Below are 27,089 nucleotides of genomic sequence, written 5' to 3' on the forward strand. Positions count from 1 at the left end.
CATAATACATCATTACAACATATATTCCAAAAACTTTGAAACATTAAAATATTAACTTGTTTACTGATATTTGTTTTTACTTTTAGATGACCAACATCTAAATGTTGCAGAGTTTTTCATGATGATTTTCGGAATATTTCTTAATAGACCACAATTATACTAATATTATGAGTGTGCTTTTATAATGAGAAATAAATTTGATATTTTTATGTTTACTTCCAAGACTGTGTTATTTTATACATATATCCATTATGTAAATATGTATATATCCTTATTGATAATAGGAGATATCAATGTCGCTAATATCAATGTTTTATGCTGCAAATATTGGTACTGTGCTAAAACACAGCCAACCATTAATTATTGGACGGAATGAAGTATAAGTATAAAAAAGGAAGTTTAGGATTTATAGCTCTATAATGAATTAAAATCAAATGGTACCAAAGGATAAATTCGGATTAAGGTAACAAAATATATACAACAAAATAATTTCTAAAGTAATATTGTTCATATAGTTGCATTACAATTTATGGTGATAGGTTTTTTGTAATTTTTCACAGTAAATAACTTAAGAATTTATTGGTACTTAATCTACCTTAAGGAATTCATAGAAATGTGGACTTTCTTGTCACCAACAGCTTGTCCGAGGTTTTCACCCGCCTTGGTGCCTGCAATCATATTTTTTGGATTGAACTGCTGGTCATTAGCTTCTAGACTGATATTCTCGTCAAGATGATTGCAGTTTGATTGGTCAACGATTGACAGATCGTATGGACTCACGTTAACCGAAGCCATTAAGTTGTGCATCTTTCAAATTCAAAAAAAATGACATTTTATTCTCAATTGCAAAGATTCAACATGATAAAACCATCTTTTTTGGTATCCCCAGATAACATAGATTCTTACAAAGGCCACTTTAATTTACCTTATTTAGGTACGTTTTGTCTAAGACTTTGGATCTCGACAAAATGGTAATAGAATGTTTGTGGCCGAAAGGTTTTTTTTGGCAAGTGTATACACCTGCATAGTTTACATAGTCAGTGGCAAATACAACAAAATAAGATTTGCCCGCAACATCTGCAATGTGAATTAAACAAATTACCAATAAGGTGAAAATCTATTTGTTACATAATTCTCATCTAACATGTTGGAAATATTCTGAACTCAAGTACTTACTCAGAGGAGAATTACTTGTCATTCTTGATGGCAAATTTTTATCAGCTTTCAATTGTCCAACATAACGGTTATTGTTAGCTTTAATTATTACATTGACTTTAAAATTTTCGATAATTTGTTCAAATTTAGTCGATTGTGAGCAATTAGTGTTTGACTGATTTGTTCTATTTGTACAATGTGACAAATTACTACAATTTGTACAATTTGTACAACTTTCGCATATTTTGCAATTTGTACAATTTTGGCAACCGTTACAGTGGCTACAACCAGTGCAGTTTGTACAGTTTGTGCAGTTGATGCAATTTGTACAATTAACACAATTTACACAGTTTGTACAGTTCGTGCAAGTACCATCGTTGAATTCCTGTGTGAACTCATACACCAAACACGGACTTGACTTTGGCGTCTCTTGTACGGCGTACCATGAACCTAACAGCTTTTAAATTAATAAGAAATTAGCAGACAAGATCCAAATTAAGACAGTTTTTTTTTTGGTATTAATTAGTAAATGTCCAGAAGACTACAACTAAGAATAACTAACATACTTTTTTAATATTAATTTTACAATGATATGTTTTTCACACAAAACCTTATAAGATTTAGGAATACAAAAGACATTTATTGGTCCCTTAAAACCTGATTGACTGGACCGGTTATGATTTAAAGTTAATAAAAGTGCTTCACGTTGGTGGCTGCAAATATATCGTCAGTATTTAAAAATAATTAAGCATAGCATGGGTACCTAACACGTTAAAAAAGGGCCCACTAAGGGTTACACTAATGTGTTTATTTTATTGGAAATAGTATATTTTGTGTTTACCAATAAAAATGTTCTCCTCTAAACAAACAGGTTTTCTAAGACATTTTGTATCAATAAAATTCATTAAAATTTGAGTTAGTTCCTGTTTTTGAACTCTATATTTCTAAAGACCCATTTTTTAATTGGATTAGTATTTATCTAGCAAAATGTATCATTAATTTAAAATTGAACACGGTGTATTAAAAATAAAATAAAATTGGTACCCAATTGTTCAGTAATTTTATAATATAACCTGCCCATCTGCGTCAAATACATTACTTGGACTTACTTTATCCATTACAAACTCAGGCATAGGGTCGAAATCGGGACATTGGTCCAAATGATATGAATGCCCCGAAACGAAATTCAAAGAGCTAGCTAGCAACACTGTTAAAATACATAGTCCTTTGAACTTCATCGTATGACTGTGAAAATGTATTATATCCTTTATCAATGGACACTGCAATGGCGTGCGATTAGAGTCTATTAAAAACATATAACATAATATATTTTTAAGTTGGCAATATATTATATTATTAAGTGGCATAGAAACCAGTGCTCGACCGAATATTCTAGTTTTTAATTTCTATCATGCAATAAAAAATTAAAAAATCCTCTGTAGTCCTTACTTATCATTGTAAAAAATGTCAAGTGAAGACCAAGGGGGGTTTCGACCTTTCAAACCCTTCAAAATTAGGCCTTGACAATAATATAATATATACACATGGTATTCACTGATACACGAGGTTATCCAAATTTTATGTTAAAACAATTCTATGAAAAAATGTTTTAGTAAAAAGTGGTCCCAATAAAGTCCTCATTATAATAATGATTATTAATTGTAAATATGTTTAATAACATTCAAGTTGAAAATATTTTTTCTTAAAGAGTAATATTAACAGGGCATTTTCATAAGTCGAGTAGTAAGCCATGTATTAGCCTTTAATTGTATCATAGTACTGTGTTGAGCCTTTTTAAACACTGTAACTATATACCTATTGTATGGCTGAATAATTGTTAAATTAATTTAGGGTAGTTTTGCGAGTGACTGCAAAATGATTAAATATTTTATAATTTTAACTACAGATTTTAGTACTTACTTGTTTTTATATGTTAATTGCTTTCTCAATCGGTCACTGTATACTTGTTTGTTTGAGGTGCACCCGTCGAGAACGCAAACCAATCACTAATTATAGTGTTATGCTCTATTAGAATAAATGGGTTGGAAAACAGTATTATGTTCTTTATCAAAAAATCATTAAGGTTAATGACGGTAGATAGGTAATCTATTTCAGGTACGGGTGATGCTTGGTTAGAACAATAATGTTTTGTAACAAATTAAATATTTGATCTTTCTACTAATAATTAATTGGTTTTAGTTGAAAATATCCTAATTACAATCTTATTTAATGAACGACGACTGACTTCTTTAACCTTATTCCATTATTTTTTTACTCCTTTATTAGACCAAGTAATAATTTACTTTTATTAAGATTAATAGGGTTTTAAATCACAATGAAATATTGTAAGTTTGTAGGTTTTATTTTTGGAAACAATTCAGTCAACATTTTTGTAGTACAGTATACAATAAATAATTTTTTAGTAAATATTTCAATTAAATTATATGAATATTTTTAAATATTTATAGTAAAACTGAAATGGTAACTTATTCATTTAATTAACATTTTAAATTAAGAATCATTTACTAAACATTTCGACTCGACGATAACCAGTTTTGAATAGTTATTTGAATAAAATGAATTTAGTAATTTTACAATATTTAACAAAACATAAATTCTATGTTAATACGTTAGAATTAAAAAAATATTTTAAATAATAATGGTTTTCAAAAAGAACAACTACTAAATTGTTATTATTTTACCAGAAAGTTAGTGTCTTTCGTTAAAGGGATCACCCTGTATACTTATTCTGTATGATACAATTGTACCATATTGTGCTTTTTTAAATGACTATAAGCATAACATTTTGAGAGACCTTTTAAACCTCAATTCGCAATTTGCAAAAATACAACGTTACATTATATAAAATACTCGCAAACATAATAATATGAAGGTTACATTTATTACATACTTGTTTCTTAAATATTTAATGAAAACTGCACATTTCACACTTATAGCCTTATAGGTTTATAATAAAAAAAAAGTATCGAAAATATTGAAGAAGGACCGAAATTTAACATTTTTTGACAAACATATCTACTTTTAATAGATATTGTTTTTTTCATAATTTTTTAATGGTAATTTGCTATCTGAAAGTATTGAAAATATTTTAGACCTTGTTGTAAATGCCTGAAGCAATTTCTAAAAATTACTGTTTGTAAATTGGTTAAATAATTTCATGTGACTGAATGATAATGTTTAGTTAAACAGAAGGGTTATTATTTACATTAACCCGTTTGGTCTACCTCGAGGCCATCAAATTTATAAATAAATTTATTAATATGAAATCAAATGATTAGTTTGATTACTATTATTATTTTTATATTTTGGAAATTTAAAGCTCCAAGTTTTATAAATTCCCCCTTTAAAACTATATAATAATATAAATATTCGGTACGGTGTAATATCAAATAGTTTTGTCTTTTTAAAATTATTTTCAATGTTGTTCAATTGTTGTTCTCGAATTTCTTCTTTTTTTTTTTGCATTTTCTGTCAGCACTTTAACTTGGTATATTAAAATTCGATGGTTATAACAAATCATAGGTTCACAATAACTTTGCAGCAGACATCAAATTTTAGAATTTTTGCACATACATATTTTATTATATTTTTTTTAAACGTCCGTTTAGAATATTCATAAAACCAAGTATATTAAATGTGTAATAAAATAACATAATGTAGTGTAACCTAAATATAAATATTATTGCTGAAATCCCTTAAAAAAATGTGTTCATTGTACCAACACTACTACAAGTTTTGTACAAATTTGAGAGTGCAATTATTATAAAACAAAAACAAGTCTAATTGGATCGGATCACAGCTGTCATTAGTGGGGATGGAGTATAGAATACTGTTTTTTATTTTTAAGTATTTAAATTAATTTAATAAAAACATTTTTTACTGAAAGCATATATCATAAGAAATTTTCTAATGTTTTATTATTTTTTTCCTTTTAAATATTATATTTTACAGTTTAATTTTTTTTAACAAGGCACATCCAAAATTGATTTCAACTAAGCTATATAGTTCTCCAACTAAACAAATAGGCTTAAAAATTTAACACTTTTGACTAAAAAAAGTAAGAGAATAATTTTGATTTTGAATTTAATAAACAATGGTAAATGGATGTTACATCGTACAATATAAATGTAATGGGTTACCTATACTTTGTCATGCTGTACAAATTTAGAATTTATTCAGCTAATAGTTTGATTTAAATTTGATGGTAAAGTAAATGTTCTCCTCGTCGCTATCGTCGTCGATGTCATTCTGATCATTACTATATTCACTGGATTTCTTCTTAGGATGGTTACAGCCCGAATGGTCGACGGTTGAGAGTTTCACATCATTTGGATTCGTTTGAACAGACTCTATAAATTCTACCAACTGTAAATTAAAAACAAAAATAAATATATACATATATATATATATATGTTTTAACTGCAAATAATCGATTTTAAATAACAAAGCAAATGTTATTTTCTATTTACATCATCTAGGTCCTGTTTGTCTAAGCTCTCAGATCTGGACAAAATGGTTGTATAATGTTTGTAGCCGTTAGGCGTTTTTTGACAAGAGTATACACCGGCATAGTTTTCATAGTCAGTGGCGAACACAACAAAAGAAGGTATCCCAGCATGATCAGCTGCAAAGTAAATAATACAAATTACCAATTAGCTATCACCATATTCTATAATATACATTTGTTGACTACGAAACACACAGTGCACTGGTTTAGTTGTGCGATGAGAATAACCAGATGGCAACAATATACTGGTGATAATTTGAATATGTCTAGTTTTTGCATGTTATAAGCTTGTTGGAAAGTTTAAAGTTCAAATCCCAAGTACTTACACGGTGGGGAAACAACAGACATGTTTGATGGTAAATTTGGATCGGCTTCCAACGTTCCAGTAAAATAGTAATCATTGAGTTTAGCTACAATACAATGTAATTAAACACTTTATATAATTCATTTTTAAATACTGAGATAGTAGGGCAATTGTTGGAATAAAATAAATATTATACTCAAAATTCAACTACTTACTCAGAGGGGAAGGAACAGTCACAGTTATTGGTGCACTTGGACGGGATGCCATATACCGGTAGTCATTGGATTGATCTGGATTTAGCCAAAGGTCTTGACAGTTGGACCTACCTACTAGGTTTTTACAATTTGTGCAGTTTGAACATGCTGTCAAGTTTTCACTAATTGTAACGTTTGAACAATCATTACAATTTATAGATTTTTCACCATTAGAGCAACTCACACAATCTGTACACTCGTTCAAATTCGAACTATCTCTACAACCGGTTGACAATCTAGTATTTGAACAACCTATACAATCAGAACAACCTGGACTGTTGTCACAACTTATACAATCGACCGTACCTCTACAATTCGTACAGTCTACACAATTTGTAAGATCAACACAGTTGTCACAATTCGTACAATCTTTGCAATTTACACAATTGGTGCAATCCTTACAGTTTATGCAGTTTTCCAAGTCCCATTCGTCTTTGCGAAAATATCTATATCCATCCAGATTACCCTTACAACCGATACAGTCTTTATATTTTATACAGTCCGTACAGTCTTCACAGTTTAAACAAGCCACACAGTTTTCGCAGTTCTTACAACCTTCACAATCCACACAATTTATGTTTGCCAACTCATGTGAGTCTTCAAAATCCTCTGCGATTTCGAGCTCTTGGAACTTTTCAAAATCCTCTGCGCTTTCGGACTCTTGTGACTGTTCGAAGTCCTCTGCGCTTTTAAACTCTTGTGACTTTTCGCAGTTCTCTGCGCTTTTAAACTCTTGTGACTTATCGAAATCCTGTGTGGTTTCAAGTTCCTGAGTGTAAAAATCGTACACTAAGCATCGTTTGAACGGCGACGTCGTTTTCTGGGCGTACCATAGTCCTAAAAACTATAGAAACAACGACGACGGATTAGTACTAGCAGTGCACAGGAATTCATTTAAATAACTGTTTTCAAGACACTTGTTATGTTTTAACATAATAATTGTCATAATAGCTGGATACATGGGATGAGGTAAGAGATTAGAGTTAAAAGATGGTCCAGCTGTATGCAGGAGATGAGGTAAGAGAATAGGGTTAAGATATCTGCTGATAAGGTCCATCTGAATGTATAGGAAACAATAGTTTATAAAATATTCATATTCTCCCAAAAATGTGTGTCTTAAATCAGATGGGTCACCCTGTCCCATTTATATACTTAAGCTAATATGCGCATACTGATATCAGTCTTAGTTATGGTTTACAAAATGAAAATTTGGTATACAATTGTTTTTTTTTTTCAAATAAATGTCTTTTCAAAAATAGCATACATTACTTGGACTTACTTTGTCCATATCGAAATTAGGCTGAGGTTCAAAATTTAGGCACTCATATCCCGAAACGACATTCAAAGAACTAACTAGCAACACAGTTATAAGACGCAATCCGTTGAACTTCATTGTATAACGGTGAAATGTACTTTTGTAAACTGAATACTATTGAATTATAAAAAAAAACATAACAATTAATATAATATAATAAAAAAAAAAATGATGATTAATTAAGCAAACAAAGTAACTAATTTAAAAAAAAAAACCCTTTTATGGTATAGCACTACTTCAGAAGTACTTTTGGTCTAATTTTCAGACCTTAAGTTCAAAAACTTCACTTTAAAAAGATGAATAAAAAAAAGTTTCCATCTCTTTAAGGGATTTATGATGTTTTCTTGGTTGCAAACGTTTATTGGTAGTACTTAAATTTTGAAGGGACCGAAGTAAGCTCTTTATTTGTAGTCTTGCTACAAAAAAATAGACACAAAACACTCTTAAAACTTAATTAATTAAATAAATACAAAACATAAACTACAATTACTTTTATCATTCTTAAGTTTATTAAACCATTCGACCATATTTGACGTTGCATTTTTTTTATTAGAGTTAACTAAGTTTTTCTTTTATTTATAAAACTTGACTAGGTACTTACAAATTATAATGTTTATTATTCGGTCCGTTATTTACTTTAAACAAAATTATACTTAACAGAGATAAAACCATACCTATCCGTTAGTAAAAATATGACCACAAAATTTTTTTTAAAAATTATGGCTATTATAAAAAGATATCTATTCCAACAATACTATCCAAAAACGTCATTGTCTTATGTTTAAGATAGAAAATAGAAAATAAGTATTAAAATTTTAAAGAAGCAATTAAATTTTAAGTATTTTAAAAATTTTCCTAATCGAATATTTAATACATACTTGCAACTCTTAAAAGTAGATAGTTCAACTTGATTTGATGAGGTTGACAACTTGTTTTCAAGTGACTTTCTCGCATAATATAATGGTTTACATTGCGACCGGAACGCTAAAATCGAAATCTATTTTGTAGGGTTGCCTTTGTAAATTTATTTGCAAAGCTGGTTGAGTACGACTTTTTATCGATACAAAAATATTAATACAAATTTATACCTATTTGATAGGTATTCGCTTTTTTTTTTTTTTTTCATTAAAAATGTGTTGCATTGCATTAAAAAGTATAGTCAACACATTTTTATTCATATGCGCTTTAACCATAAAGAATTTCGGGTTTTTCCGACTCACCACTTTAACTGATAATATTCTTGAACTTTATTCAACATAATCCCAAAAGTAATTTTTAATTTCAATATAATTACATATTTTGCTATACACTTCAGACTACTTTCTTCTCAATTATTGGTTTTACAATCACTCCTATAACTAAATATGTTTAGGAATTTGAATTATATTATTCTGTATGTTAATTTATCCGTAAAATATTTTATATTGTAAAAGTATTCACTGTTTTTCCTTGTACAGCATAAAAATAAAACTAAAAGTTACATAAAATTAAAAGTTTACCATAGCATAACTATAACTTTGAAGTTTTTTAGCAAACGAAAAGTAAATAGGGATAACATGTATTCAATGCAGTTTGTAAGGTCTTTGTGACTTGTAAAATTATGTTATTAGAATATATTTTGTAATTTAAAGTAATAAATGCACAAATTGTGAAAAAAATTGTAATTTGCACAATGCCTCACTAAAATAGTATGGCATTTTTGAGAGTATTGTCGACTTATGATTTATACCTAGAAACTTTCAATAGTCACAAAGCCAGCACATTATTCAGGTGTTTTATTTTTAGTTAAATTATTAAGTTTAAATTGAAATATTATGAAGTCGTGTCAGTGACAAAGAGTAATAAATAATTATGAATTTAATTATTTATAAGAGCGAGCTGTTGGTTTTCAGCTTTTATAAGTAGGTGGGAAGTTTTTGTTTTACAATGATGGGATTTTTTTTATATCTGAACCCCCAGTATCTTTTAAGACTCTATTTTTTTGTATTATTTATTTTGATTGGAGTTACATTTCAAACGTTAATCACAAAAATACCCTCGAGTGAAAAATACAAAAGAATTATTTTATTTATTTTCTAGAAACATACTTTATCAGTTTAACAAGTGTCGATCATGAAATAAATTGAAAGTATTAGGATTAGAACAAAAATACTCACTATTAAGTAGAAAATATGTAAAATCAAGCAAATAGGTTTCTTTCTAGTTTCTCGAGTGAATTGCTAAAAGTTTAGCTATAAGTTTTTAATTATGAGCTAAGTTTTATATTGGATTGGAACGCTCAATATTCATTCATTGCAAATCACAAATTATATAATATTTCATTTTAAAACCTATTTCACCACATAAATCATAGGTGTAAAACAATATTGAATGTAAGTTAATAATGTAATGTTTTTTTTATGTTAACAGTTATATTTAGGATTTACAACTAGGTGTAATACGGTATAAGCTTCCATGTCCAATTACAAAGCTGTGGCATCAAGTTAAAAGGGCTTTATCTTTGTTTTACATTAATGCATTTAAGCCATACCAATGTAGGTTTCTTTTACCGAACAAAACGATTTTAATTACAAACAGTAATAGTATTTTTTTGTAGGTTATGATTGATATGAAAACACATAGTTTCTTGTACTCAGGGCGACACTTAAGTATGTGAAAAAAACACAGTATTTAAATTATATTCCCAAACCTAATTGTCGGTAAGAACACCGGTTGTGATCTGTAATGTAGTTTAATATTGTCCCACTTAGTACTATAATATGTATTTATATTTGTGTATTAATACAGAATTTTAAATATGAAGGAAAATCCAATAATTCGACCAACAACACTGTTTTGAGACACAAAGTTGCTGACTAAGTGACACTTTTATTAGTTCTGGTGTTGCAAAATCCGAAAAATGTCTAAGTCATCATCAATTTTGTATTTCTTTTAAAATAATATATATTGTACAGTTGAATTTTATTTAACAAGGCTTAACCCAAAATTGATTTACATTAAGCTTGAGGCCTAAGACTTTAGGATGTTTGAAGTTCTATTTAAAAAATGTAAGGTAATATTGTTGATTTTTTATTGAATTGAATAAGCTGGTTACAGCATCCACGTGGGGCGTGGATTCATCTCTTCGGCTGTCTCTAAATCGACAGAAACGTAGACTTTCGCGTCATCGTCAACGACACTCTGATCAATACTATCCACACTGGATCTCTCAAAAGGATGGTCACAGTTCGAGTGGTCAACCGTTTTGAACTCACTCGGGTGCACTTTGGCCGAGAGTATTAACTCCATAATCTATAAATTAAAAAAAAAAACATAAAAATTGTTTTCAACTTCAAAACTATCAATGTCCAATCATTAACCTTATCTGAGTTTGCTTTGTCTAAGTCCTTTGTTCTGGACAATATGGTTATAGAATGTTTGTTGCAGGCCGGCATGTCTTGGCAAGTGTATACACCGGCATAGGTCACATAGTCGGTGGCGAAGACGTTAAAAGAGGCTTTCCCGTCTGTTAAAGGAATTGTACAAATCACTAATCAGGTAAATGTTCAAATTCCGAAGCACTTACCCTGAGTCGAATAAACAGACATTGTTGACGGTAATTCCGGATCGGCTACCAATTGTCCAAAATAATTGTACTTGAAGTATGTGACTACATCGAACGGTAGTCTAGGGTTTTTCACTCCTACAAGATCTCTTTGGTTCACAAGATTTTCACAACCTATACAGTTGAAACAACCTATACAGCCAATACACTTTACGCACGACACACAATCTATACAATCTTCACACCATGTAGAATCCTCGCAATTCTTACACTCTTTACAGTGTCTACAATGCTTACAATTCTCACTATCTTTACAGGCTACACATTTCACGCATCTGGTACAGTTGATACTTTTTACGCACTCTACGTTACTCGCACTGTCTTCATCACAAAGTGCACAATCTATGTTTTCCCGTTTCTGTATGTGCGTAAACTCATACACTAAACATTGATTTGGCGACAATGTCGTTGTGACGGCGTACCAGCGTCCTAAAAACTTAAGAAACAACAGTCGGGTTAGGTTGTGATTTAGCACTGTTTTTGTTTTGATTTGAACTAATATATATATATATAACCGGCTTGACCGATGACCACCGACCGTAGTTATGATTTACCGAAATTCAAATTTGCCACTCGATTGTTTTATTTTGTTACAATACAGGGTGTATCAAAAAGAATGGTGGCGTTTAAAACGGCTGTGGGTCCACAACCTACAGCCGTTGGAAATCCCACCATTTTTTTTTTGATACACCCTGTATACCTTGTCAATCATCAGACGCATTTCTCGGACTTACTCGTTTCATATCGAAATCGGGCAATGGTTTCAAGTTAAGACAGTCGTGTGTCGTCAAAACGGTATTCAAAGAACAAACCAGCAACAATGGTAACAGACGCATGCCGTTGGACTTCATTGTAGTACGATGGGGATGTGGACTAATCGAATAAAACATAACAATTATATTACTTAGTACATAATGTTATATGTCTTTTATGTTATGTCTACCAATAAAATAAATAATTACCAAATAAGTAAACTTGAATTTTTGTGTCTAATCTACCTTTATTAAATGACAGTAAACTTCGGTGACAGGTTCGTCGTTAATATTTCTAATAGATCATTCATCCTGATGGTTATTATATAGATTTGATGTTAGAGGTAGCATATCCTAAACGGAGTTTTAATTTTGGTGACTAAATAAAACAGTGTAGAATATATAGCCAAATGAGGGAAAAATACCCTGACTGGTCAACCACAACGGTTTTGGATTGGTTTATATATGATTCAATTAAGAACATCGCAGAGTGCAAAAATTAATTCTACATAATATTTTAAATCAAAACAATGTCAATAAAATTTTTTTTTTTGCAACGCATTATTGTGTGCTAAATTCCAAATTTTGTAAAATGTTTTATTTGGACGTGTATTGATTTAGAGAACTGTTTTTTTGTGGGCTATTACTCATGTTTTGTCATTATTATATTGCTACAAAACTAAAAAAAAAAAAAAGACACTAAAAACAATGAAAATGTATTGTGTTTTTGCACACAGTAACTCCAAAGTATTTTGCATATGTCTAATGCATTGAATAGTTCAACAAATCTGAGTACATGTCTGTTGTTATGAATTTTTATGTGTATTATTATTACTCATATTTTAATCCATGTCAACACCCAATTGTATTCTAACAGTAAAATCATTTTCAGGGACAAAAAATATTGCGGTTACTTGAAAACAACAATTCGCATAAAGCGGTTAAAACTTATATTAGTAAAAGGTCGACCTGTATCGAACAAAAAATAAGTGGTTTTTCAGTGAAATACTTTTGCATATGAAACATGTGTACAAATAAGAACCGTTACAACGACAACCACGGCAGAAAACACAAAAACAATTTCGTTTTAACAGCAAATGAAGTATGAATAAATTTTCAGTTGAAACGTACGCGTCAATTAAATATCCGTTTATATATTTATAATGCAAATTGAGAACAATTTTCAAAAATACCGGCCATAATATACAGTTTTGATGACCAAAAACCAAAAACAAAAAAATTATAAGCAGTGTGGTGCATTGTAAAAAAACAACCAACATATTACAATATATGTTATTACTTAACAAACAATAGAGTATTTAATGCATTTTTTTCTATTAGCCCCATAAAAAAAAAAGAATAATATTACTGTTAAAAATCAATCAGTACATCCTTTAAACAATAACGGCCTTTGTCATGTTTGAGAAGTTAAATTTTATCATTCTTAATTTTATGAAATCATATTTCACGTTTAATATATTTTTATTAGAGTTAACTAAGTTTTTCTGGAATTTTTTATTTTATTTTCTAAAACTTGACTAGGTACTTACAAATCAAAATGCTTAATACTCGGTCTGTTATTTACTTTAAACAGAAATAATACCATTCCCATCATGTTAATACAAATATGTCCATTATAAAAAAATGTTTTTAAAAATGTATGGCTATTATAAAAAAATAAAATAATAATCTATTCCAACAATACTATCCAAAAACGTCATTGTCTTATGTGTAAGATACAAAATAGAAAATAAGTATTAAAATCTTAAAGAAGCGATTGAATTTTAAGTATTTTAAAATTTTCCTAATCGAATATTTAAAACATACTTGCAACTTTGAAAAGTAGGTAGTTCAACTTGATTTGATGAGGTTGACAAACTGTTTTCAAGTGACTTTATCGCACATAATGGCTTATAATGCGAACCTAACCTAACCGAAACGCTAAAATCTAAATCTAATTTCTAGGGTTGCCTTTGTAAATTTATTTGCAAAGCTGGTTGAGTATGACTTTTTATCGATACAAAAATATTAATATTAATTTATACTTTACATAAATCATAATTCTTATTACTAGATTTATAATTTTTTTAAAGCAAAAACATAAAATAAAATAATCGAAGTAAGATAACATTTTAGATTGAATGTTATATTCATTAAAAAAAAAATATTTATATCTAATCCAACAGTATTTATTTGGCCAAACAATAATTAAATGCAATATACCATTTTATCGAAAGGGTACACAAAATATGAATATGTATTTAAAATTAATGTGCTTTAAAATTTGCCCATATACGATTAAAAGCATACTTACAACTTTTGAAACTTGATAGCACAACAACTTGAATAAACGATTTGAATAGATAAGCGGTTTTAAACTGATTGTCTTGTGTCTTGTCTATGGGCTTATATTTCGACCAAAATGTAAATAAATTTTGATGGGTGTTTAAGTTAATTTATTTGCACTGCTATTAGCTCTTTGTTAAATATATACATACTGATTTATTAAAATTATTAGAACAAAAGGTTTTGGTAAAAGAGTTTTGAGAGTACACGTGTATTATTAATATAAGATGTTTGTCTTACAATGATTTATTATTTTGTTTTCTTCATTTATTTCATATTTCTACCAACCTTCTAAATTAGTTTTTTTTATAGCAACTTTTGAAACTTAAACACAAACCTATACATTATTTTATTAACTTTTTACATTTTCAATACTTATCAATACAAGTCTGGAAGGGGGTGGGAACATACAAATTTGAGGAAAACTGTGATCACATTATATGAAAAAAAATCAATTATTAAACCCAGTAAGATATTATTGAGTGGCACAAGATATGACTGAAAACGCAAACTTTCTTACTTTAAACTTTCAAGGCGTTTACCTAACTAATAAAAAACAATTTTTTTTTGTTTTTAAAATCACAAATTTTCTTAAAGTGTATAATAGTTTTTTAGATGAATATTTTGATTTTTTTAACAGAATTCTAATTTTTTCGACATATATTTATATGAATGGTATAAACGAACAAAATCCCTATTGTTTTATTTTCAAATTCCTGTTTTTTGTTAAAGAACAATTAAAAATTGTTGACCAATGTTTTTATTTTTATTTCATATTTTGATACATTTATAAAATTGGTTTAATGGGTTTTTATAGAATTTGACACTTAAAAACCAATGTTTTAATTTTAGCTTAAAAAGCAGTTCCTCGCTTCGGGAATAGTTTTAATCTTTTTACTTCTAAACCCTAACTTTTTAGGCAAACCTAACCAAAAAGTTCACTGATCATCAGATCAATAAGGAATGTATAAATTATTTTAAATGTTAAAAAGTGAGGTTTCTGAACAATTTTGCATATCGACACATGTGTTTCAAAAGTGATACCTAGTCTAAAAGTAAACAAAAAAAACCATTTTTTTTTTTTCAAATATTGCTTACTTGCACATTGGTTGTGCTAATTTTAAAACGAATTTCAAATGCAATTTGAAAAATATGGACTTAAGATAAACCAATTTCCTTTTTTTTAGATTTAGCAAAAAGTGAACATGTCTATGAAATTTCCCATTTTATATTTCTTTGGAAAAACTATTGTGTACAGTTCAATTTTATTTAACAAAGCGTAGCAAAAATTTACAGCCAACGCGGTTTTCACATTCTACACAACCCTCGCATTCTTTACATTTTTTACACTTGACACAACCGTCACAGCTTTGGCAATCCACAGAATCTCTAGTGTTCACACTGTCTACACAACCTTCACAATTTATGTTTACGCCCTTCTGTGTGTTTGTAAACTCATACACTAAACATTGACTTGGTGACAATGTCGTTTGAACGGCGTACCAGTATCCTAAAAACTTTACAAACAACGCCGGATTAGTATGTGTACACAATCTCAGTTATGATTTACCAAAATTCAAAATTTTAGCACTCAATTTTTTTTGTTTTACTATAAAAAATACCTCGTCAAGTATAAGTTGGACTTACTTGTTCCATATCGAAATCAGGCATAGATTCCAACTGTACCGCCAAAACGGAATTCAAAGTACAAACCACCAACAACAATGGTAAAAGACGCATTCCATTGAACTTCATGTTATGACAATGTGAATGCACTTGTGAACTGCGTTGACTATTAAAGTCAAAGAAAACATACAAATTGTATATTACTTAGTAACATAAATGTCATTATACAACACTTGCGATAAGTGGAGTAAATAAAAAGGAATCGACCCTTCCAATACCCAAAATTTGGCATCTACAATAATAAGATTATCTTATAAAAAAACCCTGAAAATTTTACATCAACTCTGAGTTCTGCTTCGAGTTCAGCAAAAAAACTAAATATTGTATCTAAAATAAATTTTCAAAATATATTCAAACTTCAAAATGCCACAAAACAGATTTGTTTTTACAGCTTCTTAGGCATTTTAAAACCAATTGCGCTTTTCAACAATACAGTGACGATTATATTATAGCCAGCGAAAGTGTTTGTTGATTACATTAAGATTTTAATATTTGAATAGAAAATGTACTTTCAAAGTTTCAGCGTTCATTACTAGATATTATTGACAATCCAGTCAAAATCACTTTGTTTTTTTTTTTTTTTTAATTGCATAATGTACTAGAAAATTCAGTAGGTATATTCTGTTAAATTTTAATTGGAAATAGGTACTCCCTTTATATATTTATTCTACTAACACTATCGTTATTAATTAATTTTAGGTTAATATATTTTACAGAGAAAGTGATTTCAAAAATAATCCTTACTTATTTAGAGCAAAATAATGTATAAAACAATCGAAATAAGATTAGCATTTTAAAAAGAATTTCACATCTATTTAAAAATAAAAACAAATCTAAGCCAACAGTACACGTTAAGGCAAATGATAATTAAATTGGAAATGTATTTTGTCATCGTCTTATATTGACAGAGAAGTTTAAATACAAATTTGCATCTTAAATACTTTTTAAAATTTTCTCATATTATCTAATTAAAAGCATACTTACATATTTTGCAAGTTGATAGTGCAGCTTACTTAAACTATAGAAATGTTATAACAATATCCATGACTAAGTTCAATCCGCTGAGCTTGACAAACGGTTTTGAAGCTTCTTTCTTGTGTTTTTTCCATGAAGACATAAGTATTGTTTACTAAATTCTTACCTTAACGTACGTTAGTTGGAAAACAAGATTTTTACTTTGGAAAAACACTTGTGTGGCCTAATGTGCGTTTACATTTTCACCGTGTACTACATGTAAAAATATAATACTCATTCATAATAAATACAAAAATTGTACATATTCAAAAGACTTAACATTATTTAGATAATGTTAAATGATAATATTAAGCTTTGTTATTATGCATTATTAATTTTGATATAATATACATTATTTAACAATAATTTAACTTGTTTCTAATCCACCCTTTATTGATTGTACTTGGTTGTTATGAGTAACGTTAACTTGAAAATACAACATAACTTATATAATTCGGTTAAGACATTTTACAATAAAGTTGCATAGCTGATTTTTGCAATATCAATCGCTAATAAAACGAGGTAAAACCAATACCGCCAAACTAAAAGTAATAAATAAAAAAAATAATTTCAACCGAATGGAAAAGGCCAACTAAATTTGGCCAACTTAAATGCGGTTACCTTTTTAGCACACAACAGTCATCAAAACATTTCAAGCCGTATGGCTATCCTCTACTATGTGTTTTGTAATAACAACGTGTAAAGAATAATTAAGACTAATATTCCAAAAAAAAAAAAACACTATATCCAGCCAGTGACGGTCAGTACTCAGCAAGACGGTAAATTCTATCTATTTTGGATAGGTCATGCCTATTTGTGCAAACTATTATTAATAGATACAAACTAACCCCTTCCTCCCCCCTCCCCAAGTAAAAATCATAAAGAGCTTTAACCCTAACCGTGGAAAATGTTGTCGTGAAAAATTGGAATAGAGTCAATAGAGCCACGCTTATTTTTTTTTACGTTTAAACACACTATTTTATTTTCTGGTGAGTTTCAACCGATTTTCAAGGAGAAATTATTGGTATTTTTGCAACTTTCGGTAACGTGTGTTGTGAACACATCGCATCGGTTTAGCTGTTAAAAACAACAGCAAGGAACAAACCGAGAACAAAAAAAAAACACTTTTGATTGACAACATAGGAAAGACAAATACTGTAATATTTTTGAACTCTATCCATCACAGAAAAACATTCACTACACATAGTTTAACGTTGCTCGTTCTACATATTTTTCCATCCGAAAGGTCACTGGATTTATAAAAAAAACTTCAGTTTATTGTGTTCAATATTGGTGAGAGACATTGCGAAAATGATTTTCACAAAATGTTGTGCGCTATTAATGATTATTTTCATGATCCAACACGAGCCGCTGTTGTGCGATGAAAATCAACTGGTCGAGCATGCAAAACTAGTGGAACAGTTAAGGCAAGTAAATTCATTTAAAAATGGCTACGAAACCGACGAGGTCGGACCCGATTTCTCTAGTTTATCCAATGAACATCTAAGGGAAAACATATCTTTCAGATTCGACCTACTTAAATGCGGTCATCTTTTGAGCGCCCGTTCTCATTTTTCAATAGTCGACAAAATGTTTCAAAAAAACGACTCTTCACTGTTTGACAGTTTGTTTGGTTTCTTAGGCGAATCCGTGGCAATGGTTAGCTTATTTTTCGACGTAAAAAGACTGCAGATGTCTGAGGTATGGTTAGTTTACAATCACGCATTCGCCGTGAACAGCCACTCCAAAAACTACTCTCACACATCTCAGATAAGACGAATGACTCAAAATCATGGTGTTCAGAAACATTTGATGGAGCAAAATCGTTTTGTCGTTGCTGAACTCGACAAATATCTCGAGAAAACGTGTTCCGGTGACAATATTTTCAAGAAAGCACAAAGCGTTGAAGGAGGGGATCCGTTTTCAAAGACCGGTAAATATTCTAGTTCTCATGCACATTATCAAATACTCGAGAATAAAAGGATGCTAAACGATTTACACGAGCATAATCTGGAAAAAGGACTCGGCAGATTTATCAACACAAACATCAACGAAACCTATTTAAAAAACGCAATTGACGAAAAATATGTTCAGTTTCAAACCAGATTTCAATCGTATTCACCTTCGCTTTTGGACAGCAACACTCGGGATAAGTTCAATCAAACGATGAATTGTTATTTAAAGTTTTCCAAAAACAATGCGTTGGAAGGATTACTTATGTTTGGGAAACTTAATATCATGATTATTGACATATTTAGATTTATGTTGGTGCAACTCACGTGGGAATTCATAGCGCAAATAAATCATATGATAAACTCAGAGCCAAACCGAGCTGGTGAATTTAACACAGAAAAAAACATTGATTTTTACATTGGAGATTTTCAATCGGTTTTACCACAAGTTATCAGTAGGTTACATTTAAACGATGGCGATATCTTCTATGAACTCAACAGTGTCTTAACAGAAGGTACAGATCATTTCAAACAAAACGCAGTCCAAATGTTTGCACTATTCAAAAATGAACATCAAAGGGTATCCCGTGTTTTCAATATGCCACCATCGGAACATATGTCACAAAAATCGGTTCAACATCATTTGGATAAAGCGAGAATAGTTATTGGTGAGATCCAACTGTACTTTAGCGATTCTCTTGAATTCGATTTGTATCAATCTCACATAAAGTTTATCAATGACTATAGCGATCGTATATTGAGGTTTTTGCCAGAATCCAGTAGATGTTTAATTTTATAATAGGGTATTTTTTTTTTGGTAACTATTCCCGTATCCTATTTGTAATATATAAATATTAATAATTTTGAATCATTTCTTCGATATCAGAATATATTATAATGTTATTATCAAGGTTATTTAGTTAATGTACAATTTTCAAAACATATACTATCTTTATTTCAATTTATGTGTTAAATCTACTGTACTTGTAAAAAAATGCAATTGTAATAATAAAATATGTTTGATTTGATGAATCGTGTGAATGTTATTTCTCACATAAAAATATATTATCTTTATCAATACCTACTATAATAATTATACTTACTTAATATGAGTTCTCAGCCTCGATTGCTAACTTTTTATGTGTTTTTAGCATGACAAGTTCAAATATTAAGTACTTAAAACGAATGTCGCCAAATAAGGATTATTCTTATAATATTTTTAAATGTATTGTAATTTTAGTGAACTGACATGTGCAAAAAAAACGAGTAAGGTAGGTATATCATGCCACAATGATAGTACAGTGGAGGGAAAAGGTTATTATTATATTTGCAGCCTTTTGTGTTCAGACACATTCTAGTATGTTTATATGTCTGAGATCTTAACCTAAAGCCAAGTAGATTTCTTTGCTGTTTATTACATAATATATAGTTTATAATACAATATACATTAACCACTTGCACTATTTCGTTGACAGGTACTAATATGAATACAAGTTTGGTAGTAAATCTAATTAATGTGGAAAACTTGTCTTATTTTTGCTTTTCTAAGTGATGTTTAAAGGCTTAAAGTAGATTTAAAACGGGGCTATAACATAATACACCATTTTCCCAAAAAACCGTAGTCAATTTTTTTTATACTTGTAATACAGTCTAGCGCACACCGACTGTAGACAATTACAATATTTCGTTTTGGTCTTAATTTAAAATCGAAACAGCTTTTTACTAAACAACAATAAATATGACTATTTGTTGGTTCAAATTTATCCGTTGTGTTGATACAAGCGTCGTTGTTAACATTAAGCTTTGCGTTTATATAACAAACAAACTATTTGACAAATATTCTTGTTAGAATGTTGCTTGAATGTTATATTGTTAAACTATTATTAAACTTGTACAGTTATTTAATCATATCGAACTTCAACGGAGTTGGAGATAACGGACTGAACGACCAAAAGAAGAACCAGACCATGAGCAGATCGGTAAAATATATTTATTTGTAAATTTTGTACAACAAACCAACTGATTTCTTATATGTTCTTCTTCTATTGTGTTATATTATAAGAACCATTCTATTATACATTTAATTTTTACTTTGATGCGGAGCTGAGATAATATTGTTTTTACAATGATGCGTTTGTAAAAATGTTTTGTACCTGGGCCCATGGTATCTTATGGAACTCTAAAACGATTTTTTCATGTAGCCGGTTAGGTAACTCTAGAAAAATTATAGCTTTCTCAAACTTTTATTAAGGGAGAAATTAAAAAAAAAAAAAAGTCAACGAATGAACAATCAATAGATACTTGAAGAATCATAAACACATCATTGTAGTTAAAATGTACTTGTATATTTTTAAACCATCTACAGAATCTCATCAAAACGTTTATTTTAAACCTTTTTTTTATCATTTTCAGTTAACCGGCAATAGACCTAACTCGCTGGCCAACAATTTTTTTTTATGAAAAATGACCGTGAGCAGAGAGAGGCGAGAAAGAAAATGGACTGGCTGGTGGAAAGTTTGTGCAACAGCTTGTAAACATTTGCGTTGCATTGAAAGCCCAATGCGGTGAAAACAGATATGTTATGCAAAGCAAACGAGACATTGACGATTTGCTTCGAGAGCAGAACCAGATGAAAAACGAATTAAAGAGACTACAATCGAAAATGGCACAACTTAAGAATGACAATGAAAAACTTACCGAGGAAAAGATGTGGACGAAATAAGATTTGACCGTGAAAAAACGCGTTTATACCGAAATTCTTAAAATAAAATACCAAACCCATAAGAAAGGTTGGTTAAACCGCAACGTAACCTCAGAAAACACTTGAGAAGAAAAAAATAATCCAAGATAGGCGACAAGAATTTGAAATAGAATTGTTCGCCATGAAATCCCAGCTAGCTGCAATCATCGACTAAACTGCTAGATGTAAATCCATCTGGAGGCTTACTCTGAACTAACTACAAACTTGCAAGGAGGCATCGCACAAATGGCCAAAGACTGATATGAAAACAAAAAAACTTACAGAGGCAAACACACTGCCAAAGAAATATCTGAATAAAAGAAACGTATCATCATATAGTAATAATATTACTTAGCACGGAGAAGATCAAACATCTAGCAGGTAGACACGCCTAATATAGCTAATTTATTTTGTTAATTGATACAATATATGGCGCACAGACTTTTTACATTATTAATAAAAACAGTAAATTATCACTAACAAGAAGTGTCATCAACGGGTGGCTGCTTTCGTCAATGGCTGTTCATGTGCCTCCTATGTGTACTATTATTGTGCCTAGAGCTACAGATTGTTTATATAAAAATAAGGAAAAAATATATACACATAATTTATTATTATATACCAACTGAGTACATTTTTATAGGTAGTCTCATTTTAATTTAAAATTTTTTACTGAAGCTGATTATTATTATAAATATTAATCATAAACCCTATTTGAAATGTATCTATTTAACATTTTTACAAAAAAAAAAGAAATATAAAATGGTTAATATCATTAAAAGTATATAATTAAAAAATAGAGTTAAGTGCGTTATTTCAAAATTAAATACAGTTGGATAACAGCTGCAGATATTTAGCAGCAAATATTGTAATAAATATTACACCAAACACATGATAACAGTGCATGATTCTTATTATGTTTTTTTTTATATAGCCTAAATATTCAACAAAGTTTATTAGGAAGGTAAACTGTATTTTTAAAATACTTATTGTTTTTTTTTTTTTATTAGATATTGTCAAAAACGAAGAAATACAAGAGCTTAAGTGGAATTTAATAGCCGAGTGCCATATTGTTGTCACAGCAGTTCAGGCAATATCCGAATACCGCTTGGAAAAATTGAACACTTAGAAGCTGAAGAGGAGATAAAGTTATGATCCTATTATAATGTACACCCTATCCAAGAAAACTTAGTTAATAGTACCTTAGGCAGTACCGTCTTTAGCCGAAAATTGCTAGGTCGGAGTTTGCTTGTATGGTTGATTTTATGGTTTCTTCATTACTTTCATCCATTTTCTTTTTTACCGTCGCCATTTTTTTTCTTCAAATTCTAGTCTTTCCTATTTAGTTGCTACATTAAAGGTCCAAGCGATTCTTACATGTTGTCCAGCGGGTTCTTTCGACTTTGTTTATTCATATATTTCTTTGGCAGTGTGTTTGCCTCTGTAAGTTTTATTGGTTTCATCTCCATCTTTGGCCATATGTGCGATGCCTCCTCGCAATTTCGTAGTTAGTTCAGAGTAAGCCTTCATGATGAATTTACATCTAGCCGTTTATTCGATGATTGCAGCTAGCTGGGATTTCATGGCAGACAATTCTATTTCAAATTCTTGTCGCCAATCTTGGATTACTTTTTTTCCTTCACAAGTTTTTTCTGACGTTACGTTGCGGTTTAACCAGCCTTTCTTATCGGTTTGTAATTTTTTTAGAATTTCGGTAATAACGCCTTTTTTTCTCGGTCAAGTCCTTTTTCGTCAGCATCTTTTCCTCGGTAGGTTTTTCACTGTCGTTCTTAAGTTGTGCCATTTTCGATTAGAGTCTCTTTAATTCGTCTTTCATCTGGTTCTGCTCTCGAGCATATAATGAGATTCTGTAGATGGTTTAAAGATATACAAATACATATTAACTACATTCATGTTTTTATGATTCTTCAGGTATCTATCGATTGTTGATTAGTTCACATATGTTTTTAAAAGTTTTCCTCGATAAAAGTTTGAGAAAGGTATAGCTATTCTAGAGTTACCTTGATTCTAATTTTGAAGCTAAATCCCTGATACTGCACCTAACAATTTGGACCTACCTAGATTTTTGGAACTAAAGGGGTGATTTTTTTTCAATTTAAAAGCCAAAAAAAGTTCCTTGGATGTACTAATTTCTGTTTGACAGCCCGTCGTAGTTTCACTATGACCATAGTTGTAATGTATTGAACTCAATTACATTGAAAGATATTATATTTATCACTATATTCTATTTAAATTTGTTTAACTGTAAAATTGAATGATATGTTTAATTTTTGCATTGTTATTATAAATTGTGTATACTTGTTAATTGCTATACTATTGTGTATTTACTATGATTATCTTTGTTTTGTTTCTTCTTTAATAAAAATTCATTGTTATCATTATGGCCCATTTTGTATTTTGATATTTATGATATGTAATTACTTTATTGATAAAAATAAACTTTATTCCAGACTGTGTCTCTGTCGACACACTACCTATATTGGCAAATTAATTACATAACAAACTACAATTTTTAAAATTATTTTTTTCCTTTTAAATATTTTACAGTTTAATTTTATTTAGCAAACACAAGCACATCAAACGTTCCCGTCGCTGGCAGTTCGTCCTTAGAACGGTAACAGAACGTTTGGTCAATGAATGTAAGATCAGTTAGATTCACTTTAGCCGAAATCAATAAGTCAATCATCTGTAATTTAAAAAAAAAACAAAATATTTTGTTTAAAATGTCTATCACTTAACAATGAATATGTCATTTTTAATTTACCTTATATAGATACATGTCGTTCATTTTTTTTGATCTGGACAAAATAACTACATAATGTTGATGGCCGAAAGGCATTTGTTGACAAGAGTATACACCGGCATAGTTCACATAATCAGTGGCGAACACAATTAAAGACGATTGATCATCTAAACCTACAAAGTGAGTTGTAAAAATTACTACTAATTAGGTATCAGCCATATTAAACCAATTTTGTCGACTATGGGCAAGTATATATTTTAATTTAAATGTTCAAATCTCAAGACGTGCTGCTTACTCAGAGGGGAAACATCAGACATAGACATTATTGATGGTATATTTGGATTGACTTTCAATTCTCCAAAGAAATTGTAGCCAATGGAGTTAGTTACAATGGAGTGTGAGCTTTCGACAAGTTCTTGCCATTTGTGCAAACTGGGACAAATTATACAATTCGTACAATCCGCACAGTTGCTTAAACGTATACCGTTTGTACAATCTCTGCAATTTGTACATTCTATGCAATTTACACAGTTCGAACAATTCCTGCAATTCGTACAATTTATACAGTTTGTACAGTTCACACAATTTACACAATTTGTGTTTTCCAGTTTCTGCATTGTATCAAAATCATATATTAAACACTGACTTGGTGGCCATGTCGTTTGAACGGCGTACCATCGTCCTAAAAACTTAAGAAACAACAGCGGATTACTAAGAGTACACAGAAACAAGTAGGGTCCCTTGACTGAGCCATTTAAAAAATCCTAAACCAAAGAAAGTTAAACGTATCACATATTCATTACTTGGACTTACTTTATCCATCACAAACTCCGGCATAGGGTAAAAATCAGGACATCCGTCCAAGTGATAAGAATGTCCCGCAACGAAATCCAAAGAACAAACTAACAACACAGATAAAAGGCGCAATCCATTGAACTTCATTGTTTGGCGGTGCAAATGGGCACCTAAATATTACTATAATAATAAAAATAAAAAAACATCAAAATTATATTATCTACTTTAGTAGTAGACAATATTTATTAATGAGAATTATAAAAAACAAGTTTTCTCGTTTTCATCATGCAACAAATCGAAAACACTTGTATGGTCATTAAGACTTATTATTGTAAAAAACGATAATGATGAGAATTTTTTACTAAAAAAGAAAGTAAGTAGTTCCATGGACATATCTATCTGGTTAATGGAAATGATTTTGTTTAATTAAGATTTTTCAAAATCAATACTTGCAATCTTCTGGAAAGGGATCTCGCCCTAACTCTTATCCGCCTGATTGGAGTCTATGATCATTTAATTTTGTTTTAAAATACCTACCTATAAGTACATGCAATAACGAAGAATTTATTTAACGAAAAATTCTCTGTAATTTTTTCTATGCGCAAAAGCAACATGATATGTTGTTGGCCGATAATTATTTTAACAATAGCCATCCGTTTATTAATATATTTAAGATGTGTAGCCGCTTACTTATAATTAATATACTGACAACATTTTAAAAGCACAATGTAAACGTATTGAGCATTTTATGATTTTAATCAAGAAATTTAGTACTTACTATTATTTAAATCTTATTTACTCGGCTGACCCGTCACTTACTTATTTCTTAGAACAAACTGTATTGTGTTTCCAATCAGTAGAAAACAACTGTTGCCTTCGGTCGCACACTTAAAGAGATTGGGCGTTCAACATTAGATAATTATAGATTGTATAATTTTAGATAATTTGTACATGCAAAATCCCAACAAAGAAAATATATATATAGATATATGTATAATAATATGATGTTAATTAAAAATAAATAATTTTGATCATGTTATTAAATCAATCATAACATTAAAATATATTTTTGATATCCGGGGTCACGACCTCAGGTTTTGGTTGGCATGTTTGTTGCATGTTAATCGGTCGAAACAATTTAGTAAAAAATTAAAAAATTAAAATATTAAGTTGATCAAGGTTATTATTTAGATAAATATGAACCTAACGCAACCGCCGATGACCTGTCTATATTATTTAATTGACCAACAACTGTTATTATACAACTTGTTTTAGTTGCACGTGCCAAAATGTGTATTGAAATTGACTTTAAATGACAAATTAACATTTATTGCGTAGTTGTAGCTTTTCCACTTTTGTATTAATTATATCCAAAAAAATACACACTCAAGCGTGGAAGAACACAAATAGTGTGTAGTTTACTGTTTTTGTTATTTAATTTGTTATAGCGTGTAGTAATTAGTAAAATGATAAATGTGTAATATATAACGAAAATTCAATTAAATTGCAAATGTGAATTTTTGTCTCTTATTTTTAAGAACAAAGAAAATGTCTAACAAATGTAATTACTTATGTTCTATTGTTGATATTATAATTGAATTTTCGATGCTTTATATTGGAACTATAAAAGTAAACAATTTCTCGAAAATTATTTTGGTAGGATTACACAAACATGTCATGATCATACTAGATTGAAATTGATAATGTAAATTGAAACAAATACTGTGCAGATAACACGCATGAAGTATTTCATGTAGAATTATCACTAATATATTTCATTAATAAAAAACTTAGAATAAATAAATTATATGATGAAATAAAACCGAAATTGTACTAATTACAACGGTACCAAGAACATTTTTGAAAATTTAGAGAGGAAG

The 27,089-nt window shown here is 29.7% G+C and overlaps 4 protein-coding genes across 6 annotated transcripts; all 4 read right to left on the reverse strand.

The window, feature by feature from the left end:
- Positions 1 to 545: 545 nt before the first annotated feature.
- LOC126843224 (uncharacterized) lies at positions 546 to 3,176 on the reverse strand. Its single transcript, XM_050580601.1, has 5 exons — positions 3,076 to 3,176; positions 2,265 to 2,458; positions 1,177 to 1,612; positions 926 to 1,077; positions 546 to 807 (listed from the first exon to the last, which is right to left on the reverse strand). Exons 2-5 carry the CDS (start codon positions 2,391 to 2,393, stop codon positions 592 to 594), a joined length of 933 nt encoding a protein of 310 aa, XP_050436558.1. The 5' UTR covers positions 2,394 to 2,458; positions 3,076 to 3,176; the 3' UTR covers positions 546 to 591.
- Positions 3,177 to 5,355: 2,179 nt separating this feature from the next.
- LOC126843641 (uncharacterized) lies at positions 5,356 to 7,634 on the reverse strand. Its single transcript, XM_050581289.1, has 4 exons — positions 7,521 to 7,634; positions 6,794 to 7,085; positions 5,646 to 5,800; positions 5,356 to 5,541 (listed from the first exon to the last, which is right to left on the reverse strand). Exons 1-4 carry the CDS (start codon positions 7,632 to 7,634, stop codon positions 5,356 to 5,358), a joined length of 747 nt encoding a protein of 248 aa, XP_050437246.1.
- A 3,012-nt stretch (positions 7,635 to 10,646) lies between these two features.
- Positions 10,647 to 14,270, reverse strand: LOC126843642 (uncharacterized). Its single transcript, XM_050581290.1, has 6 exons — positions 14,227 to 14,270; positions 12,123 to 12,224; positions 11,895 to 12,033; positions 11,122 to 11,596; positions 10,916 to 11,061; positions 10,647 to 10,847 (listed from the first exon to the last, which is right to left on the reverse strand). Exons 3-6 carry the CDS (start codon positions 12,009 to 12,011, stop codon positions 10,647 to 10,649), a joined length of 939 nt encoding a protein of 312 aa, XP_050437247.1. The 5' UTR covers positions 12,012 to 12,033; positions 12,123 to 12,224; positions 14,227 to 14,270.
- A 9,828-nt stretch (positions 14,271 to 24,098) lies between these two features.
- LOC126843227 (uncharacterized) lies at positions 24,099 to 26,093 on the reverse strand. Of its 3 annotated transcripts, none has more exons than XM_050580606.1 (5): positions 25,988 to 26,093; positions 25,228 to 25,389; positions 24,710 to 25,103; positions 24,436 to 24,587; positions 24,099 to 24,357 (listed from the first exon to the last, which is right to left on the reverse strand). In XM_050580606.1, the coding sequence occupies exons 2-5, from the start codon at positions 25,354 to 25,356 to the stop codon at positions 24,226 to 24,228; spliced, it is 807 nt and encodes a 268-aa protein (XP_050436563.1). In that variant the 5' UTR covers positions 25,357 to 25,389; positions 25,988 to 26,093; the 3' UTR covers positions 24,099 to 24,225. The 3 variants fall into 3 exon arrangements, with proteins under 3 accessions (XP_050436563.1, XP_050436562.1, XP_050436564.1); XM_050580605.1 differs by lacking the exon at positions 25,988 to 26,093 and adding an exon at positions 25,747 to 25,889; XM_050580607.1 differs by lacking the exon at positions 25,988 to 26,093 and adding an exon at positions 25,659 to 25,675.
- Positions 26,094 to 27,089: the final 996 nt, after the last annotated feature.

This window comes from Adelges cooleyi, unplaced genomic scaffold (genome assembly GCF_023614345.1).
Source record: "Adelges cooleyi isolate 19-005CV unplaced genomic scaffold, UGA_ACOO_1.1 ACOO_flye_CR_arks_rails_tigmint_CR_PRNA_574, whole genome shotgun sequence".
In the NCBI taxonomy this organism is placed as follows: Eukaryota; Metazoa; Arthropoda; class Insecta; order Hemiptera; family Adelgidae; genus Adelges; species Adelges cooleyi.

Excerpts from the sequence above, each read along its gene's own strand:
- LOC126843227 (XM_050580606.1), bottom strand. The coding sequence starts at position 25,356 with ATGAAGTTCAATGGATTGCGCCTTTTATCTGTGTTGTTAGTTTGTTCT. Across the intron at positions 25,104-25,227 it reads CGGAGTTTGTGATGGATAAA|TTTTTAGGACGATGGTACGC; the intron begins GTAAGTCCAAGT and ends TTGTTTCTTAAG. Across the intron at positions 24,588-24,709 it reads GTCTGATGTTTCCCCTCTGA|GTTTAGATGATCAATCGTCT; the intron begins GTAAGCAGCACG and ends CTCACTTTGTAG.
- LOC126843641 (XM_050581289.1), bottom strand. The coding sequence starts at position 7,634 with ATGAAGTTCAACGGATTGCGTCTTATAACTGTGTTGCTAGTTAGTTCT. Across the intron at positions 7,086-7,520 it reads CTAATTTCGATATGGACAAA|TTTTTAGGACTATGGTACGC; the intron begins GTAAGTCCAAGT and ends TTGTTTCTATAG. Across the intron at positions 5,542-5,645 it reads ACAAACAGGACCTAGATGAT|TTGGTAGAATTTATAGAGTC; the intron begins GTAAATAGAAAA and ends TTTAATTTACAG.
- LOC126843642 (XM_050581290.1), bottom strand. The coding sequence starts at position 12,011 with ATGAAGTCCAACGGCATGCGTCTGTTACCATTGTTGCTGGTTTGTTCT. Across the intron at positions 11,597-11,894 it reads CCGATTTCGATATGAAACGA|TTTTTAGGACGCTGGTACGC; the intron begins GTAAGTCCGAGA and ends TTGTTTCTTAAG. Across the intron at positions 11,062-11,121 it reads GTCTGTTTATTCGACTCAGG|ACGGGAAAGCCTCTTTTAAC; the intron begins GTAAGTGCTTCG and ends TTCCTTTAACAG.
- LOC126843224 (XM_050580601.1), bottom strand. The coding sequence starts at position 2,393 with ATGAAGTTCAAAGGACTATGTATTTTAACAGTGTTGCTAGCTAGCTCT. Across the intron at positions 1,613-2,264 it reads CTGAGTTTGTAATGGATAAA|CTGTTAGGTTCATGGTACGC; the intron begins GTAAGTCCAAGT and ends TTAATTTAAAAG. Across the intron at positions 808-925 it reads ACAAAACGTACCTAAATAAG|ATGCACAACTTAATGGCTTC; the intron begins GTAAATTAAAGT and ends TGAATTTGAAAG.